We start from the raw sequence: 22,928 nt of genomic DNA on the forward strand, positions 1-22,928 counted from the left end.
AGAGACCTAAGTGCAATGGATATAAGTAATTTGCCTGCTAGAAAATTTAAAGTAATGGTCATAAAGATAGTCACTGGACTTGAGAAAAGAGTGGAGGACATAAGTGAAACCCTTAACGAAAGATTAAAAAGAACCAATCAGAGATGAAGAACACAATAAAGGAAATTAAAATGCACTAGATGGAATAAATAGCAGGCTAAAGAAGCAGAAGAATGAATTAATGACCTGGAGGACAGAGTAATGGAAGGTAATAAAGCTGCAAAGGTGAGAGGGAAAAAATTACGCAAAATGAGAACAGACTTAGGGAACTCATGACTCCATTAAGCGAATAGCATTTGCATTACAGGGATCTCAGAAGAAGAAAAGAAAGGGGGCAGAAAATTTATCTGAAGGAATAACAGCTGAAAACTTCCTTAATCTAGGAAAGGAAACAGATATCCAGATCCAGGAGGCACAGAGATCCCCCAACAAAATCAACCTAAGGAGGTCCACACCAAGACACGGTTATTAAAATAGCAAAAATTGGTGATAAGGAAATAAATTTAAAAACGGCAAGAGAAAAGAAGGCAGTTTCATATGAGGAAAACTCAGTATGTCTATCAGAGCATTTTTCAGCAGGAACTGTGCAGTCCAGAGGGCAGTGGCATGATATAGTCAAAGTGCTGAAAAGAAAAATCTGCAGCCAAGAATTCTGTATCCATCAAGGCTATCATTCAAAATAGGAGAGATAAAGAGTTTCCCAGAAAAACAAAAGCTAAAGGAGTTCATGACCACTAAAACAACCCTGAAGAATGTTAAAGGAGACTCTTTGAGTGGAAAGGAAAGATCGTAAGTAAGAGTAAGAAAAGTAGGAAGCATAAAAGCAGTGATATCTGTAAAAATAAGTCAAGGAACTAAAAAATAAAGGGAGGTAAAGTATGACACCATATACCTACAACATGGTGGGGAGAGGAGCAAAGCATGGGTTCAAACTTAAGCAACCGACAAGTTAATATAGACTGCTATATAAAGGTAACCATAAATAAAAAACCAGTAATAGATATACAAAAAATAAAGAGAAAGGAAACCAAGTATATCACTAAAGCCAGAAAACCATGAGAGAAAAGAGCAAGAGAAGAAAGGATCAGAGAAGAACTACAAAAACAACCATAAAATAAGAAACAAAATGGCAAAAAATACATACCTATCAATAATTACTTTGAATGTAAATGGACTAAAAACTCCAATCAAAAGACACAGGTGATAGAATGGATTAAAAAAGATGCATCTATATGCTGCCTACAAGAGACTCATGTCAGACCTAACAACACATGCAGATCTAAAGTGAGGGGATGGAGAAACACTTATCATGCAAATGGATGTCAAAGAAAAGCCTGGGTAGCAATACTTATATCGGATAAATAGACTTTAAAACAAAGACTGTAACAAGACATAAAGAAGGATGGTATATAATAACAAAGTGAACAGTCTAACAAGAAAATATAATAGTTATAAATATTCAGGCACTCAACATATGATCACCCAAATACATAAAACAGTTAACAACAAACATAAAGGAACTAATCAACAGTAATACAATAATAGTATGGGACTTTAACACTCCACTTACATTGATGGACACATCATCCAAACAGAAAATCAACAAGGAAAGAGTGGCTGTGAATGACACACTGCGCCAGGTGGATTTAACATATTTTCAGAACATCCCATCCCAACAAGCAGAATACACATTCTTTTCAAGTGCACACAGAACATTCTCCAGAATAGATCACATATTAGCCCACGAAACAAGTTTCAACAAATTCAAAAAGATCAAAGCCATACCGTGCATCTTTTCCGATCAAAATACTACAAAACTAGAAATCAACCGTAAGAAAAAAATCTGGAAAGAGAAAAAATACATGGAGGTTAAATAACATGCTGTAAATCAAGAAATGGGTCAGCCAAGAAATCAAAGAAGAAATAAAAATTACATGGAGAAAAATGAAAACACAATGAACCAAAATATAGGGGATGCAGCAAAATAAGTTCTAAGAGGGAAGTTTATAACAATAGAGGCCTACCTCAAGAAGCAAGAAAAATCTCAAATAAACAACCTAACCTTATACGTAAAGGAATTTGAAAAAGAAGAAACAAAACCCCAAACCAGCAGAAAGAAGAAAATAGAAACAAATAAAAACAAACAAACAAAAACAAAAACAAAACAACAACAACAAAAAAATAGATCAATGAAGTCAGCAGCTGGTTCTTTGAAGATCAACAAAATTGGTAAACTTCTAGCCAGACTCATAAAAAAGAGAAAGGACTCAAACAAAATCACTAATGAAAGAGGAGAAATAACACCACCCCAAGTGACTATAAAGCAAAATCATGAAAAATTATATGCCAACAAACTTTACAACACAGAAGAAAAGTATAAATTCCTAAAAACATATAACCTACCAAAACTGAAGCAGGAAGACATAGCAAAATTGAATAGACCAATTACTAGCAATGAAACTGAGTCGGTAATTTAAAAACTCCCAAAAAACCGAAGTCCAGGATCAGACAGCTTCAGAGGGGAATTCTACCAAAGATTTAAAAAAGAGTTAATACTTATTCTTCTCAAACTTTTCCAAAAAATATAAGAAGGAAAACTTCCAAATTCATTCTTTGAGGCCAGCAATGCCTTAGTACCAAAATGAGATAAAAGACACCACAAAACAAAGAGAACTACAGGCCAATGTCTCTGATGAACACAGATGCAAAATTCCTCAACAAAATATTAGCATACCAAATCCAACAATTAAAAAAAATCATTCACCATGATCAAGTGGGATTTATTCCTGGGATGCAAGGGTGGTTCAATATTTGCAAATCAATCAACATGATACATCACATCAACAAGGATAAAAATCATATGATCATGCTAACAGATGCAGAAAAAGCATTTGACAAAGTACACAATCATTCATGATAAAACCCCCCCACAAAGTAGGTGTAGAGTGAACATATCTCAACATAATAAAGGTCATATAAGAAAAACCCACAGCTAACATCATACACAATGAGGAATAACTGAGAGCTTTTCCCCCTAAGCTCAGGAACAAGACAGGGATATCCACTCACACCACTTTTACTCAACAAAGTACTGATGTCCTAGGTACAGCAATCAGACAACAAAAAAATAAATAAAAGGCATCTGAATTGGTAAGGAAGAAGTAAAACTTTCACTATTTGCAGATTACATGATACTATATGAAGAAAACCCAAAGAATACCACCAAAAAACTACGGAACTGATAAACAAATTCAGGAAAGTCACAGGATATAAAATCAATGCACAGAAATCCATTGCACTAATCCATTGTACACTAATAGTAAAACTGCAGGAAGAGAAATTAAGAAAATAATCACATTTATAACTGTACCAAAAATAACAAAATACCTCGGAATAAACTTAACCAAAGAGGTAAAAGACATGTACTCTGAAAACTACAGAACACCAATGAAAGAAATTAAAAATGACACAAAGAAATGAATAGACATTGCATGCTCATGGATTAGGACAAATATTGTTAAAATGTCTATATTACTCAAAGCAATCTACAAATTTAATGCAATCTCTATCAAAACACCAACAGCATTTTTCACAGAACTAGAACAAACAATCCTAAAATTTGCATGAAACCACAAAAGATCCCAAATACCCAAAACAATCTTGAAAAGGAAAAACAAAGCTGGAGGCATCACACAATTCCAATTTAAAGTTATACTACAAAGCTGTAGTAATCAAAACAGTATTGTACTGGAACAAAAATAGACACATAGATCAATGGAACAGAATAGAAAGCCCAGAAATAAACCCACAATTATATGGTCAATTAATTTTCAACAAAGGATGTAAGAATATGCAATGGTAAAAAGACAGTCTCTTCAACAAATGGTGTTGGGAAAACCGGACAGCTACATGCAAAAGAATGAGACTGCACCACTTTCTTGCACATACACAAAAATAAATTCAAAATGGATTAAGGACCTAAAATGTGAGACATGAAACCATAAAAACCCTACAAGAGAGCATAAACAGTAATTTCTCTGACGCTGGCCACAGCAACATCTTTCTACATATGTCTCCCAAGGCAAGGGAAATAAAAATTAACTATTAGGACTATATCAAAACAAAAAGCTTCTGCACAATAAAGGAAACAAACAACAAAAACTAAAAGGAAACCTACAGAAAGGGAGAAGATATTTGCAAATGGCATATCTGATATAGGGTTAGTATCCAAAATATATAAAACTTATACAACACCACCAAAAAAAAAGCAAAGCAAACAAACAGTAATAATCCAATTAAAAAGGGCAGAAGACATGAACAGACATTTCTCCAATGAAGACACCCAGATGGCCAACAGACACATGAGAATATGCTCAACATCACCCATCATCAGAGAAATGCAAATCAAAACCACAATGATGTATCACCTTACACCTGTCAGAACAGCTAAAATCAAAAATTCAAGAAATAAGTGTTGACAAGGATGTGGAGAAAAAGGAACCCTCTTGCACTGTTGATGGGAATGCAAACTGGTGCAGCCACTGTGGGAGACAGTATGAAGGTTCCTCAAAAACTTAAAAATTGAACTACCCTATGATCCAGTAATTGCACTACTGGGTATTTACCCAAAGAATATGAATACACTAATTCGAAGGGATACATGCACCCTATGTTTATAGCAGCATTATTTACAACAGGCAAATTATGGAAGCAGCTCAAGTGTCCATCAACAGATGAGTGAATAAAAAAGATGTGATACACACACACACACACACACACACATGTTCACAGGTGAGAGCTTTTCCCCCTAAGCTCAGGAACAAGACAGGGACATCCACTCACACCACTTTTACTCAACAAAGTACTGATGTCCTAGCTACAGCAGTCAGACAACAAAAAAATAAATAAAAGGTATCTGAATTGGTAAGAAAGAAGTAAAACTTTCACTATTTGCAGATTACATGATACTATATAAAGAACCCCCCCACACACACACAAACAGTGGAATATTATTCAGCCACAGAAAAGAATGAAATCTTGCCATTTGCAATGACATAGATGGAGCTAGAGAGTATTATGCTAAGTGAAATAAGCCACTCAGAGAAAGACAAATATTGTATGATTTCAGTCAGATGTGGAATTTAAGAAACAAAACAAAGGAACAAAGGAAAAAAAAAACAGAGAGACAAACCAAAAAAGCAGACCTTTTATTGAGAAAATAATAAAGTTTTACTAATGAACATTTAAAAATACCCACATAAATGAAGAGATATACTTCATTCCTTGACAAGATGATTTGAATTATTAAAGTATTATTTTTACCTATATTCCATTCTACAAATTTAATTTAAATTTAAAGTCCCAATTTGATATTTTTTGAAACATGCCAAAATGATTTATAATTTAGTTGGATGAAAATTAAAGAAGCCACAGCATCTTCTGAAAAACGAAAGTAATTTATAGGTACTTAATCCATGTAATACTATACAGGATTACAAAAAGAGAGATAAATCAGATGGCATTGATAGTCAAGAGATATATCTGAGCACATGTGGAGACTTAATATGTAAGATGACACTTAACAGTGAGAGATAATTGAATCATTTAATAAATACTATTGCAATGACTTGTTAGCCATTTTAAAAAATCTTAAACTGAATTTTAAATTTACTCCTCATATTAAATAGATTCCATTGGATTCAATATTAAAAGTCACAAAAGAAACCCTACAATATCAAAAGAACTATGGGTGACTATTTTTAAAGTCATGCAAGGCAAAAGCAGCTTTGACTGTAGACTTACATCCCTGAATTACCTTCTTTTACATTGGCTAGTAAATTATTTACTAAGTTGAGAACTCGGTGATGCTTAGATGTCATTTTGAGGATGGTTAGTCTGAATCAACTTAGTCATTGTCAGACAACATAATATCCCTATTCTGATATTTGTCTTGGGCTCTATGTGAGCCACATACCTGCCAAGGCCTTGTGGTTATCTCCAGCTAAGGCCCTAAAGTTCATAGCCACTGCTAATAAATTCATCAGTTTGAGGTACAAAACCAGTTGGGTTTTACAATGCCACAAAGTTCCAAATGGTAAGACTCTCAAAAAATACACACTGTACAGAGAGCAGTTCCCTTAGCAAAGCAGTACTACCTTCCATCTCTGCCTACAGATTAGCTCCGTCTAGTCCAAGTTCATCTACTTCTCACAGAAATTTGTTGAAAGAGGCAAGGAGGAGGCAGCATACACCAATATTGTGAAATGTACCTACCATTTCAATTAATGCCAAGGCCTCAACTGTTAACGATCTATATGACATGGTAGAACAGATGCGATCTAGTCAGTTCCCGTAGTTCTATTACTTTTAATATTTTATTTCACTGGGCATGACCAAGTCATATGGTAATGCCACCAAAAGGAAGTCTAAGAAGGTGAGTTTTTCGTTTTCTATCCCCAGCAGCAGAGAAGGCAATTCATTTATAAGAATCCACCAACATCTATCATTTCATTAGTAATGGGTTTTAAGTGAGCTTACTGATGCTGTCTGCTACTGAAACATGACTGATAAAACTTGCAATAATTCAAAAATACAAAGAGGCTATCTGTTTTGATTTAAAAAAAAAACAAAAAACACTGAGCTCAAATCTCCAGATCACTACTTAGTTGTGTGACCCAAGTTACTTAAACCCTGAGTTTTAGTTTTTCATCTTGAAAATATAATATACATCCCCAGAGGAGTTTTGTTTAGATAGATAACATATAAAACACCATGCACACAACAGATGCTTAGTAAATATAATTTACTGTGATTAGTCTATTTATTTTGTCATTGCTTACAATGTCTAAATCTGTCCATATAAATTTTTAGCTTGATAATTATGACATTTATGATTACCACATACAAGACTGATCTTCCTCTTATTATTTACCAAAAACACATAGACATGCTATATACCAACAGAATAAATTTTTAATGAATTTATAATTAAATATTTCATTTATGTTTTACAAGATTTAAGCAACTCCTCAGTTAGAATGCTTTATATCTACATTGTGCATATGTCTACAGAGGAAATGATTATCAAGCATGTGCCCAATATTGATAGACTAGATATATTCCAGACCTTATTGCTTACATTAGTATTTCCCACATTAATTCTGACTTTAAAATGAAGTCAGTGAAAGTTCTGAAGAATCCATATGTGACAGCACAAGACCAACACTACTCTATAGGTTTTTACTCTAGTAGTTCTTCCTTTGATTTTGGGGGCTGCACATGTTACCAATCTGAGAAGACATGCTGATTTCCTTCATGTTTCTATTTCTTTGTTAATTAAAGCACAATTGGAAATGTGCTGCCTAGATAGATTAATGTATTAAGTCTTCAACTCCAGAGAACCAGAAATCTATTTCGTACTGTTTCCCTGATACCCAATGTTAAGTGATCTCAATGCTCTTCAGTTTTGTCATTAGCTTAATGCCTTTGTTGACTCTGTATGGTTTTATAGCAGAGAAAGATTACTTAAAGACTATCATGGTGGTCATATTGAGGGTCCCAGATAACCATTATAAAGATGAGAGATAACGTTCAAATCTTTTGGACTGAGTTTCCTAGAAACTAGATGAATATTCATAAAAATCACTCAACGGTTTTTTTTTTGCTTTATTCTTGAAAACAAATGCAAATTAGCAGACTACAAAGATAGCATTTAACACAAATATTGATATAAATATTCTGAAACAGCAAGCTGTTAGCTGTGAGCTCTAGATGGTGACCATCTTCATTGGGAACAAACATTGATAGTTTAACAGGAAATGGAAGAGAGAGAGGAATTATGAACTTTAGAAACTACGAATTTCTCATAGTTCCACTGGAAGTTATTCACAGGTAAATAATAGCAATAGGCAAAGAAGAGAAAGCCAGTTTTTAATATACCAAGGTATGGGTATGGATTGATGGATTTCAGAATAACCACAGAAACCAGGCACACAGCCCAGTCCATGCCAGTATGGCAGAGCTGCACAGGGATCCTGAAAGAACCGGATGCTGTTCTCCTACATGTGTTATTTCATCAGCACTATTCAGATCATAAAAAGTCAAAAGAGCATTTTAACAGCAGTTCAATCTCCGATTTAGTATTTTGGCAAGCATGTCAATGAATTTAGTACTCATAAATATAATATTAAAATTAGAATAATGGTCCTATTAATGATAAATCCTTAATGATTCTTCTCTAAAACTACTAAGGACCAATTTGGTGATTTGAGGAGGTGTTGCCACCTAAGAAAACTTTTTTCTATCTATGGGAATGCAAGGCAGCCTTTATCTTTCAGGAGTATATATTTCATTAATATATTTAGTATTTAAAATATTTTTAAAATTTCATGATAGACTTAGAGAACTTTTAACTTTAGATTAGTTAAGAGTTATAAATACATAACTATAATATGTGCATATATACCCACGTCTTGATTTACATGTATTATCATATCCGTCCTGGTCATGCCTAGTGATAATTTTATACCATGTACTTTGTGAATCCCTTATGACATAGATTAGTCTCATTTAAATTCTCCTAGCACCTTTATGGAATTCGAAGTGCTTTAAGTTTTGAGGTAAATATATAGATTTGCGTCTTTTAAACATATTATCATGTTAAACAAGCGATCTCAGATTTAAAGGGAAATTGGAAATCTTCCAGTTTGTCATCAACTTCAGAAATCCTTTCTATAGAAGTCCCAACATTGTAGATGAAGCCTTCTGTCAGATGTTTTATACCTCATAAGTCAGCCTATTACTCAATAGCTCTAATTATTGGAAATATGTTTTTCATGTTGAACTAAAATCTACCATTTGCCTTAATTTTTTCCCTTTTTATACATGTAGTACACGATGGTTCTTTGAAATCTGAATATAGATGTCATGCCTTACTTTGGGCTTCTGTCTTCCAGTCTTGACCAACTCTTTATGATTTCCACACCCCTTATATTCCAGGTTGTTTTCAGCTGGATGCAGATTTTTTTGTCAATGTTCACCACAAATAGTGGCATCCAGAATTTAACTATGCACCAAATGTAATCCAACTGAGAAACTTGAACTTCCTAAGATCTATCATTTCATTAGTTCTGCATACACAAAAAAGTGTACTGTAAGATACTGGAAAATGCACCCTCCTTGATGTCATAAGATGTAGAATCCCATCTCAGTTCTACAATGATGTAGCAGTTTCACCATAAGCTACACATCTACGACAGCCACACACTTTTGTTTTTTCAGCACATATATGGAGTGAAGCATTCGGGCTTCAATCTCTTAGGTGAGGGATTAAGGTTGTACTCTGAAGAAACTGAGAGAAAAGGCATAGGACTTAGAGTATAATAACTTGTGGGTATGACACACAAGATATCTTCCCTTACCCAGCACCCAATGGCAGCGACAGCATCTACTCCCTCAGTAGAGAAAGAGAAGTTCCTCTGGAGAAACTAAATAGCCTAAAAGAAACTAAATAACCTCCACATACTGGCATTTGGGCATCCACTAGCAAAAGGAGTCAGCTCCCTGACTTATCACCTTAAAAGTAAATGAAACCTACCAGCAACAAAATCTTCAATATATGTACACATTGAAATTGGTGTTTCAATTTCTCACACTCATGTACAAATGAACACACACGCCAGTTATGTCAGGATAGATTCTAGTATAGAAGGGAAAATGAAAATAGTCAACTTGAAGAAAAACAAAAAACACCCTGGAGGAAATTGAGAACACAGAGACTGAATAAAACTTAAACTCTAAACTTCTGTTATTACCTATGCTGATTATTTTACATTTGCTACACCCCCAATTCATTCTACGTACTTCTGTGCCCTGCACTGTGACCAAAAAGCTAAGCCCTACAAACTGTATCACTTAGGCTAGTTTTCAGCTGGATTTAATCTAACAGAAGACTAAAATTCAGGAGGAAGAAACTGGGTATTTTTACCTCATTTCCATCTCCCTTTAGTGCCACATACCTCTGGGAACAGCTGCATTCCTTTACAAGTATAGGTCATGGCCAGGGGTGGAGGTTGTAAATTTCTCCTTGGCTCTTACTATAACCATTAATGCTATTTTTTTGCCTTAACTCTTTGACCCTGGCAGTAGCAACATCCCACTGTCGTCAGCCTCAAATGCCAAAACATCCTTTTCTGCGCCCTTAACCCTGCACATATCTCTGAAGTCATCCTTTCATTTAACTCTCTTTATTTGCAAAATAAATCCTGAAGTGGATTCTGCTTCCAGCCAAGACCCTAATTGCTCTAGTACTTTTAGAGAAATATGAGATAGTTCATTAACAAAATAATAAGAACAGAATGATATGAAAGAAGAAAAGATCCAAATAGTAGAAATATTTAATGAAAGTTTAAAATTATTGCTAAAATAAAAATTTTAGTAGGGTAGGAAGGAAGTCTCTCACAAATATAGAATGAAAGGACAAAGGCCCAAGGTGAAGGGAGTGGGGGCAGAAAGGTAAGAGACCCAGCACATTACTTCTGGAGGTCCAACATCCAACCAATAAGAACCATGTGAAGAAAGAACAGAAGGAAACAGAAGTGAAGAAATTATCTCAGAAATAATATTGTATCTTAGAACTAAAGGATACATTGATAACTCAAACAATGGATGCAAAATACTTATAAAAATCGTAATTGAGAAATTTCAAAAGTTCCAGGGGAAAAATTCAAAACAATCTATAATGCCCACAGAAATGTACCACTGAATCCACCAACATGATCATACCAATGTCACACCTCCCTCAGCCAGTGATTGAGAATGGGGAATGGGGGTACTAAGGCAGGATTATTCTGGTGAGACAGCACACTCCTCCAAAGGGTAACCGGCTTGAGGACAGCCCATCAGCCTTCTTGAAAATGTATTGCAATCCCAGTCTCTTCCCAATCTTCTTTCTCTCCTTTTTTTCATAGGTGTCAGACTTACATTGTGGACTAAAGGTTTCCCCCCACCTTTTCCTGCTTCTTCCCCACATTAAATTTCTTGTACATCTAATTCCATCTTAGTATTTGCTTTTGGGGGACTTAAACTAACACTGTTGAAAAAAAAATAGATCATTTTCAAAGGAAGGAGAAACAAACAAGTAAGCAGTTAGCAATTTTGAACGTTGGAAAACAATGGAGCATGTCTTCAAAACTCTATGGGCAAATGATTTGCAACTGAGGAGGTTTCATCCAGCCAAGCTACTAATGGAGTTTGAGGATAGAATAAGACATATTTAAAACAAGTAAAGACTCCCAAAATTGCCTTCCATGCACATTATTAGAGCAGTTGCTCCAGAAAGACAAGAAAATAAATCATAAAAAGACAACACTGATCCACAAAACAGAGAGGTCAGACCCAGAGAAAGTTAAGAGATGTCTTCTCAAGAAATCTGCATCATGTCTAGAGAAAATGCAGTCTGTTTGCAGCAGGATGATGGAGAGGCCAAAGAGGGCAAGCTCCAGAGGAAGAGGGGACTTACTAAATTTCCTGATAGGATAGAATACCTGGGAAATAATCAATGGCAGATATAATTTGCAGATAGGGCAAGAAGAAAAATATAAGGAAAATAGAAATTAATTAAAAAACAGAATAAGGTAAATATATTCATCCTACATTAATTGCCTTTGTAAGGAACTTTGATTCTTTAATCATGATAATGTAAACACTAATACTGATTTCTCTGAAAATAGATGGAAGTGGAGATGGGAAGAACATGAGTTAAACCCTCATCTACCATATTATGTGAAAGTAATGTAAAAGATCCGAGGATGTAAAATCAGACGGTATCAGATACACATATAATTTAGAAACACTTGGTGTAAAAAGAAATAGCTAAAAGAAAAAAGTGGTCACCACTAGGGACATAGTGAGGATATGGCAAAACAATTCTCTTATCTATTATAAACATTTGGTAATAAGTAATATATATATATAATAACATGCACGTATTATATCGACATATATTCCTTGTCACTTTATTTTTTTTTAAGATTTTATTTATTTATTTGAGAGAGAGAAAGAGAGCGCCAAGGGAAGAGCAGGGGGAAAAGGACAAGCAGACACTGTGCTGAGCATGGAGCCCAACACAGGGCTCGATCTCAGGGTTAGGCTGACACAGAGCCCCATGTTGGGCTACATGCTGGGCATGAAGCCTGCTTAGGATTCACTCTCTCCCTTCCCCTCTGTTCCTCCCTCAGCTCATGCTCTAAATTAATTAATTAATTATTAATTAAAATCTTTAAAGATAAATCAATAAAAATGTAAAAAAATTCTAAATTTCAAAAAAAGATGTTTGTGTATTCATTATTGCATCTTTTCCAACTTTGTTCTATGTTCCGTTCTTTGCTTTTCCTTCCAGCCCTCTGAAAGAAAATTTTTAGCCATGGCTTAATGTCACAAAAATACTGATAACTTAAATTGTACTCAGCAATCAATGTTTCTATAAATTCTTTTAAAATACACAAGCTAATTCATGAAATTTTATGTTTGTTTACTTTGAATTAAAAATAGCCTCCTAAAACTGAGTATTATTCTTATAACATCACAGGGAAGTATGTTTACAAATACTAGCTCTTCTTTGTCCTTGATAGTAACAGCTATTATTAGTTGAGTGTCAATTATATGCCCAGTGCTTCACATACTGCATGCCTCAAAATATTCTGCAAACTAAATACTGCTGCTCTGATGTGCAGATGAAGAAACCTAATTTCTGTAAGATTAAGTAACTAGTTCAAGTTCACACAACTACAAAGTGGCAGAATAGTGACTAGTCCACATCAATCTCATTCCCAAAGTCAATGTTCCTAGCTATTCATGTCTTAAACTTGTTAAATTAAAGCTTTCATGAAGTACCCAAAAGAAATGGAAACCTATTTCCATACAAAAATTTGTGTATAAATGTTCATAGCATCATTATTCATAATAGAGTGGAAACAACTCAAATGTTCATCAAATGATAAATGGATAAATAATATGTGGTTTATCCATAGAATGAAATATTAATTAGTAAGAAAAAGGAATGCAGTACTGTTATATACAACAGCATGGATGAACTTTGAAAATATCAGGCCAAACATCAGCCACAAAAAACCACATTGTAAGATTCAATTTATATGAAATGTACACAATAGGCAAGTCTATAGAGATAAAAAAAAATAGATTAGTGGTTGCCAATGGCTGAGCAGGGATGGGAAGAATGGAGCTGGGTCACTGCTAAAGGATTTCTTTCTTAGACTGTGGTGATGGTTGCACAACTTTGTGCATATACTAACCACCATAGCATAGTGCACTTTAAATGGATAAACAATTGATATATGAATTATATCTCAATAAAATTGTTACAATAAAAACAAAACAAATATATCCTTTAAAAAAATTCTCATGATACATGAAAAGATAGGTAAAGAATAATAGTCATAAAAATCTTTCTAGCCAAACCATTGTATACAAAATCAGCATGCTGAAAAACTTTGATTCACTTTGACGAATGACAAAATTACATTCAAAACAGCACTACTATTATAAGGTATTAACCAAAAACTACACTGAAGCATTAAACTTGGGGGGAATATATTACTTCCAGCTTAAATTTCTGTCAAAAAAAAGTCAGTTTTCTGCACTCCAAGCTAATAATGTTTATTAATGCTACCAATCTGTAACTCTGTAGCTGATTTTTAATTTCATTACATAATTTTCTTATTCATAACCTGGGGCAATTTTTGCATATCAGGCTAGATATTATAAAGGAACATGTCTACCAAGTGCAAACCCAGCCTCAAATTAATCAATTCCATTTATCTTTGTGATAGGTCCACTCTTGGTTATAAAAATATATTCTTATACAATATACGTAATTTCTTTTACTATTAATTATATAATAAATAAACTATTTCTATTGATAAAAGAGCAGATAAACTAAAGTTAAGCCTAATGTTGTCTGGTAACCTACATAATTCAGATCAAACATATTCTGATGTAGAATATATTTTACTAACTTTTTGTTCTGTAATTATTTTACCCCACCCAAAGATAGAAGAATGCACTAGATCGTTTATTTTCTCTTTGAAACCCAGAAACTATACATTTGATCCTTGATGGTATAAGTAATCAGGATACATCATAATTGCTTTGATACAATATTAAAGTTTGAAATATAATCTTGAAAAGATATCACCTAAAAATATTGCCATAAGTAAACGTAAAGTAACTTTTGCCCAAGGCAAAATGATGAAAACCAACATGTTTATTGAACAAATTCTATATGCAAGTCACTGGGTGTGGAAAGTATCCTGTGAGATGGCTACCGATAATTCCCACTATGGTATTCATCCTTCATGGAATCCCCTTGTTTTGGAGTGTGGGATGGACCCAGTCTCTTGCTTCAAATGAACAGAATGTAGCGACATTAAGTTATGAAAAGAACGTGGTTTCCGTCCTCATGTTTTCTTGTGTCCTCTTGTTCACTTGCTAATTCCATGTTACAAGCTGCCCTACAGGGAAGCCTACTTGGCAAGAAACCAAGGGACTCAAGCACAACGGCCAGAATAATGGAGGCCACAGTGAGTGAGGATCTTCCCCCAGTTGAGCTTTCCTATGAGACTGCAGCTCTGGCTGACAGCCTGACTAAAAGCTCATGAGAGATCTTAGTCTAGGCATGGAGCCTCTCCCAGATTTCTGGCTGATAACGTGATGAGCTAATAAGTGTGTACTGCTTTAAGCTGTTTCAAGTGTAATTTGTAAAGCAGGAAAAGATAACTAGAGTCCTGATTCCAATGATTCTCAATGAAAAATAGAATAAAGAAATGTGAAGAAATAATCCAAACGAATGTGTTATATATGTTCTTCTATGAGAAGGAAAACGACACTAACTTAGTAAAATTAATGACCCTAATGATGCTTTTAATAATCACCACACTATTTAAATATAAATATTATGAAAAATACAATCAAACATGCATGCCAAAATACAAATGTAATAATTCTGCCACTCTTCTTAAAAGGGAAATCTACAGTAATGTTCTCAGTATAGCATCCAAACTCTTTAACATGGTCTAAAATGCCCTGTTACATTATGGCTCCTACTAAACTGTCTGGATCTATCTTTAACCGAACCTTCTATCATCTTCCATGCATCAACCTCAGTGAGATTTCCTGTGTTAATGTCCTAATTTCTGCACAATCTTCAGGGCTCAGCTTCACAGCCTCTGAGTGATGTCCCTAACCCCCAGACTCCCACTCCTATGCTGACCAACACCAATCTTCGCCTTAGATGTTCCTCTTCTGTGCTTCCTCTATGGTACCCCGTAGCATGCTTTCATTACATTGTGTATGTAACACAAAGGAAAACAGACTGTGATTTATATTAGAAAGTTAACTATATAGTTCCAATTTTGAGATAGTGGAGTAAATATATCTCTATACCTTCCTCTCTTAGACTTCCATAAAATAAGAAAGGTAATAAGAAAATAAAAGGAAACCCTATCATCAGTAAAATTAGAAACACTTAAGAGTAATATATATGAAAAAGGGCCACCAAGAGTAGTGAAAATTCAACCAAGATTAGAGATGTCATGGAGACAGGATACCTTAAGATGCAGACTTCAGAGAGAGACTGTCAGGTGCAGAATTCCTAAAACTAGGTGGCATACTTAGGAGAAAAAACATCAATGCCCTCCTTGCTCCGAAGAATATTGTAGAGCAAACCTTGACCGTGGCAGACTTCCTGAACTACACTGCTGAATGGCAGGGGACATAGGACTAAAAGAGGAAATGCACAGAAATGCTATCTTTGCTATAGATCTCTAAGAGGAGAGTGTAAAAACAATAAGCAGTCCTGGAACTGCCATTTACTGTCAAAACAAACAACAAAAGCTAAACCAGTTCACATACATAGAGACACACATTATCTGTAGGGCTATACTTTGAGCCAAGGAGACTTCCTAACACCCCCAGAGCACTCCTTTGGCCCTTCCCCAACACTGTCTTTTTACAACACCCCATTCCAAAACCTTAGAAATTTCTTCAAAGTGGTAAGTGTCTTTGGGCATGCTAATGAGATGACTAGTACATGCTAATGGGACTGGCTACCAGGAGAACCAATCATGTGATTAGAAGGTTGGGACTTTAAGCTCCACCCCATCCACCTCCAACATCCCTGGAGGGGAGAGAGGCGGGAAGTTGAGGTAATCACTAATGGTCAAAGATTTAATCAATCATACCTAGTGAAGGAAGCCTCCATAAAAATCCTCGAACCTACAGAATTCAGAGATTTTCTGGGTTGAATACGTGGAGGTGCTAGGTGGATTGATCTTGGGGAGGAGGTCCTAGGAATCTCTGATTTGTAGTCAAGTTGGACAGAAGTTGTGGGTAAACTGGGGACATAACACTTGCAATTGATATCTGCAGTCTGGATGGGGGTGGGAAGGGAGGCAGTCTTGTGGGATTGAGCCCTTAACCTGAAGGATATGATGCTATCACCAGATAAGTAGTTTTAGAATTGAGTTAAATTATAGGACACTAGCTGCTCTGAGATTGCTTGGCATGGAAAACCTACACATTTGATGACCAGATGTACTGAGTATTGAGTAGATAGAAAACAGAGTACTATTTTTCCTTTCCAATCGCCATGCCATATAATCTATCAGTTCATCTAATAAATATAGCAAAAACATGGTAACAATACCTGTAAATTACAACACAAGAAAACTATAACTAAATAAGCATACAAAAGTGGATATAATTTACTAATAAATCAAAAGAATAACAACGGCTCAGTTACAGATATTCCTAGCATACAATGATGGTTTGATATTAGTATACCTCCTCTGCTCCTCCTGGTTCAACAGATAGCTCCATCTTCTCGTGCAGTGCTAGCCACATCCCTGAGACACAATGGTGAAGGTCAGAATAAACAGATTTGGTCATCTTGGGTGCCTGGGCGCCAACGCTGCTTTTGACTCTGGCAAAGTGTACATTGTTGTCATCAATGACCCCTTCATTGACATCAACTATACGATCTACCTGTTCCGGTATGATTCCACCCATGGCAAATTCAATGGCACAGTCAAGGCTGACAATGTGAAACTTGTCGGCAATGGAAAAAAGCCCTTCTCTATCTTCCAAGAGAGAGAGATCCTGCCAACATCAAATGGGGTGATGTTGGTGCTGAATACATTGTGGAGTCTACTGGTGTCTTCACTACTATGGAGAAGGCTGGGGCTTAAAGGGTAGAGCCAAGAGGTCATCTTTTCTGCTAATGCCCCCATGTTTGTGATTGGCATGAACCATGAGAAATATGACAAGTCCCTCAAGATTGTCAGCAATGCCTCCTGCACCACCAACTGTGTGGCCCTCTGGCCAAGGTCAACCATGGCATTGTGAAGTAACTCACAACCATAGCCTACGCCATCACTGCCACGCAGAAGACCATGAATGGCCCCTCTGGGAAACTGTGGTGTGATGGCCAAGGAGCTGCCTCAAACATCATCTCTGCCTCTATCAGCTCCACCAAAGCTATGGGTAAGGAGGTAATCCCTGAGCTGAATGAACAGCTCACTGGCCTGGCCTTCTATGTCCCCACCCCACAACTGTCAGTTGTGGATCTAACCTGCTGCCTGGCGAATACAAACACAAAGACATCAAAAAGGGGGCGAAAGAGGTATCTGAGGGTCCCTTCAAGGGCATGCCAGGCTACAGTGAAGACCAGGTTGGAAGGGGAGGGGCTTTGAGAGCCCTACTTTGTCATGTAAATGACATCAATAAGGTACACTGTACCTGTATTTCTACTTAGTTTATTAATAAAAATACATTCTATAACACGTCACTAGGTCAAAAAGGAAAAAGGGCATTTATAATTATTTTAGCAGATAATGAAAAAGCATTTGCTACATTCAGCTTCAATCTGGCTTAAAAACTCTAAGAAAGGGGTGCCTGGGTGCGCAGTCAGTTCAGCATCCAACTCCTGGTTTCAGCTCAGGTATGATCTCTGGGTCCTGAGATCAAGCCCCGCATCAGGCTCCATGCTCAGTGTGGAGTCCGCTTGTGTTTCTCTCTCCCTCTTCCTAGGCCCCTTTCCCTGTGCTCTCTCACTCACTTAAATAAGTCTTTAAAAAAAAAAAAAAACCTCTAAGAAAGGTAGAAAGAGTAAGTCTGTGATATGGTAAAGAAGGTAAAGAATATCAGGTTAAGCAAATTGTCAGCACTGATACACCAGTATCAGTAACTAGAGATATACACAGTAAAACTAGGAAGAAAACAAGGATGAATGGAAATACCTGTCCGACAGAAGATACAGGCCTTTACAAAGCCTTTCACATACTTGTCTCTTTGAGGACCTCCCCCTATCAGTGACGGGCTAGGTTGAAGCAAGAGAGGCCTCTCCAGTGTACAATTTAAGGATGCCCTCTTGGGGTTGTAAAATGCAGGGTTGGCACCCACATGGCCCTGCCAGTAAGCACCTCTTCAATTTTTGTGCCTTAAGAGCCTCACTCATCTCACTTTTGTCCTAGCCCTGCTCAAATCCCCTCTCTTACATATTCTGCTAACTCTTTCCTCCAGACAGGCTCATGCCTGCCATTTGCAGAAAGCCAGCCCATCTCCAGGACTTTGGATTTCTTAAGGAAGAAATCAAATAGCTGTCCCCTGGCGTCCACATGTTTCTGAGTTTTGCAACTTCTTCAATTGACCAAGTCTTACTGCAACCCTCCCAGACTTTTAATTGCAGTTTCCAAAGAAATCAACCTCACAAATACCCAACACTTAATCTCCAAAGACCAGATCCTCTTATGTACAGAGCCTATGTGAGAAATTTAAAAGTCGGAAAAATCAGTTTTCAGATATTTCTTATAATATATGTAACTTTAGGGTCTCAGGCAAAAATCTTATTTTGGCAATTTATTGTGCAATTGTTCTCTCTAGTTCAAAGAATTTTAAGAGTAAAATAAGATAAAGTGTGTGAAAAAAAATTAAAACTACATAAATGGCAACTGTTTTTAGTTACTATTCCTTTTTTATCTAAACATATGCTAAGCCTATCGTCACTTATATGTTATTAGAATGGGACATATTACAAGGGGGAAAAACTATATATTTGAAGTTATACGAAAACTTACACATCCAGCTTTGGTAAAACTGACTAAATAGTGTTATAATAGCTTTACTTTGCATAAATCTACAAAAGACGTCATCCTATTCTCTAAATCCAGGTGCTTTCTACGTGTTTAAAGAAACAAAGCTGATAGTAAGCAGTCCACTTTAATTATGTTCCATGAATTTTTCTCCTTTGAGAGGGAAGTTCTTACTATTGATCATATTTCTCAAAATACATTTCAGGCTTATCATACTTTAAATCTCCATCTATGGAATCATTTTACAGATAAATCCATCTCTAAATGAGGTAATTTTACCAAAATTATTTTGCATAGAATCAGAGAGTCCTACTGAACACAAAAATAATCTCATTTATAGTACAATAAATTTAAAAATATGACAGCAATAAATTTTTAAGGTAAATAGAATCATATACCTCTATTTTATCAATAAATTTCTGTCTAAAATATCACTGAGTTCTAGCAAGTATTCCAAAGTATGGTTATGATCAACATCTATTAAGTAACCTTTTTGAAATTGTCACTAGTACAATACTCACCTAATTGCATCGTTGGTCTCTGAAACAGCTCTCAGGTACTCCTTCAAATAAAAATAATTAAAGCAGTATTTCCGAATCCTATACCCTCGCCATCGCCTCTGAATCTATTGAAGTAAATAAAAAGATAAAATATGCCAGTGAGCATTTTAGTGAAAATATTAACAGTTCTTCAAAATTAAGGTAATGATAGATGGTAACTCATATCAAATAAAGTTTTAGGCTTTCCCACTAATATAACAGTATATACAGTTGCAAATGTAGAGTGTACTCAGATTTATTATAAAATATTATAAAGACAAAACATACTTAGAGGTTATTAGATTTTTTAAAATTTATAATTTTTCACAAACACTAAATGTGAAATTAACTACAGAACAATTAAAAATTTGCTTATCAATCTCTACCACTTCCACTTCCTCACCAAACAGATTTTTTATTTTTCATAACCACTGAATGGAAGATGGTATTTGGTCTCATTAAAATCAATTTTCAAATAGGCTTTTAAAATTTGATGGTTTCAAAATCTTTAAACAAAATGTGTCTTATATCTTCATCATGACATTTTAATACTTCTTTAACAATAACAATAGCTAACATTTATTGTATTATTATGTAAGGCACTATTCTAAGAGTTTTGCATATATTTATGCATTTAATCTTTACAATACTCCTATGAGAAATATTCTTATCATCTTATTTACAGATGAGAAAACTTCTAAAAAGAGAAGTTATATAATTTCCTCATAATTATATGGTCATTGGTGATGGATCCAGGAATTACATTAGGACTTCAGAGCCCATTCTCTAAACCATTAAAATATAGAACTGGGAACAGAGTGAAATGCAATTTTCAATGAAGAAAGATTTCTGTTGAAAGCACTTACGTATTTTTAGATGGGAGAAGTATGGGAAAGGGGGTGGGGGCTCCGAGAACAAACTTATGTGGACTACTTCATGCCTTATTATGCTCTAGTAATTGTGAGAAATCAATCTCTTTATGTTTTATTTCTATTAGACAAACTCGAAACAAAAACATAACAATGCATAATCTTTTTTTGTGGAAAACAACAAAAAAAAAGCATGACTGCTTTAGAGGAGTAGAGGAAGAAGAAACAGCAAAAGATGAAAAAAAAATATTAACCTTGCATAAAGATTTAACTTCATTCCCTAAAATTTTACAGCAGTTTACATGTATTTCTGAATTATTCACATATTACGAATGATTCTCTTTTTGGATATGAAGTCCTTCTAATGTTTTGCACAGTTAGCTAAGCTAGGAACACACACCTTCCCTAAACATTTTTTTTTAATAGCAAAGGTTGATTAATATAGACACTCTACATTTGTCCATTGGATTTTATCCCAAAAGCCTATTCTTTTTTTTTTTTTTAATTTTGTTATGTTATGTTAGTCACCTTACAGTACGTCATTAGTTTTTGATGTAGTGTTCCATGATTCATGTTTGCGTATAACACCCAGTGCTCCATGTATACGTGTGCTCCTTAATACCCATCGCCGGCCAAAAGCCAATACTTTTTTTAAAGATTTTTTATTTTTTTTTTATTTATTTGACAGGATAGAGACAGCCAGCGAGAGAGGGAACACAAGCAGGGGGAGTGGGAGAGGAAGAAGCAGGCTCATAGCGGAGGAGCCTGACGTGGGGCTCGATCCCACAATGCCGGGACCACGCCCTGAGCCGAAGGCAGACGCTTAACCACTGTGCCACCCAGGCGCCCCCAAAAGCCAATACTTTTTAAACTAAATATGTTGAGCCTAAAATTTATTATAACTTGAATGCTGGATCTATAAGAATAAACAGGAAAAATGTTTTACTTGTATTCTCCTATATTTTTCTGTGTTTTAAAACATGACTATTTAAAAGATATTTTACAATCTGAGACACAGAACATGAAAATTCTAAAGAACTGTTTTAGTCAATCTCCCAGTATAAGAATGACTAAAACCACTGAAGATATACAAAATAGCTTGTAAGAACAATTAAATCAGAGATAATAATTCTAGAAAGTAACACCAAGTAAAAAAGCAAGCTAGTGTAACAATGTTATAAAATACGTCTTTTCAAATATTTTCCAAACGATCTTATTTTAGAAATTCATTAAATAAAAAAAATTATTTTTTCTAAAGTTATATACTCATTTTAGAAACTATCTCTCTCTAATTTGACCAAACTGTATTAGAGCTGACAAAGAAAGATGAGGAATTGATACAAACCACTTTCCTAATGAAAAGAATGATCAGTTGGAATATATATATGTATATAAATCATACATGCAAATAAGTGAATATTTTCCTGGCTCATCTAATTTAATCATTACAGTATCATTTTGAGGTACAGATTATTATTAGTCTCATTTGATAGAAGGGGACGCTGATACTTAGGTTAAATCATTGCTTTCGGTATTAGAGCTGGTGGGATGGCTTCAAATATTACACCATATTTTACTGCATGTACAGTCATACAATAAAAGAAGAGAACACTTTCAGATAAAAGTACGGACAGAAAACCCATCATCAGCAATAGAAGTGACTTAGGAAGAATGAGAAAATATTAGGATATCAGAGAGTGTTAATGTAGGAACTATTTATCACATGAAAACATCATTAAACTCTAAATAAAATAAGAATAAATGTGCCAGAAAACAGAAAAGATACATGCTGGAGTACTGAGAAGGAAAAAGGAAAGATGTTGATTTATGATTAGGTCACACTAGAGTGGTGTGTATGCCCATTCGGAGAAAAGAAGTCTGAAAGAATAAAAGTAAAATTGAATCCATGTCAATAGGAAGGATCGCTAAAGAAGCCAGTGTCATGGGCTCCCTCCCACTTCAAACCAGGCAAATACTAGAAACAGCACCAACCACCTCTAGAGAGTCTATAATTGGTGCCTTCTCAGGGGATCTTCTAATATGCAAACTCCCTAGATACCCACAAAGGCAGGCTAAAATTCCTTTCTAAGACAAATCCTTTTATTCAGAATTGGGTATTAAAGCAATTAACGGTTAAAGTAACAAATTAAAACTCATCCACATTAAAAACACTGATTGGTAATCAATCAATCTTTAAACAGCTTTGTTAGAAGTAAGTAAGTAAAAGTAGAAAGAAACTGGGTGTTGGACCAGGTGAAGACGCTGGCACCCAGTGAAGCAAAGGATCAAACATTTATCGGGCTCATGAATGTGCCAGG

At 35.2% G+C, this 22,928-nt stretch overlaps 1 protein-coding gene across 2 annotated transcripts in view; it reads right to left on the reverse strand.

The window, feature by feature from the left end:
* Positions 1–22,928, reverse strand: part of SPATA17 (spermatogenesis associated 17) — a 205,286-nt gene that overhangs the window by 149,719 nt on the left and 32,639 nt on the right. For both annotated transcript variants that reach the window (XM_045809617.2, XM_087856311.1), the window contains exon 5: positions 19,724–19,827. In XM_045809617.2, coding sequence (XP_045665573.1) covers positions 19,724–19,827 — 104 coding nt within the window. The remainder of the gene's footprint in view (positions 1–19,723; positions 19,828–22,928) is intronic.

This window comes from Ursus americanus, chromosome 2 (assembly GCF_024610735.1).
Source record: "Ursus americanus isolate L20-20 chromosome 2, mUrsAme1.1.p, whole genome shotgun sequence".
NCBI lineage: Eukaryota > Metazoa > Chordata > Mammalia > Carnivora > Ursidae > Ursus > Ursus americanus.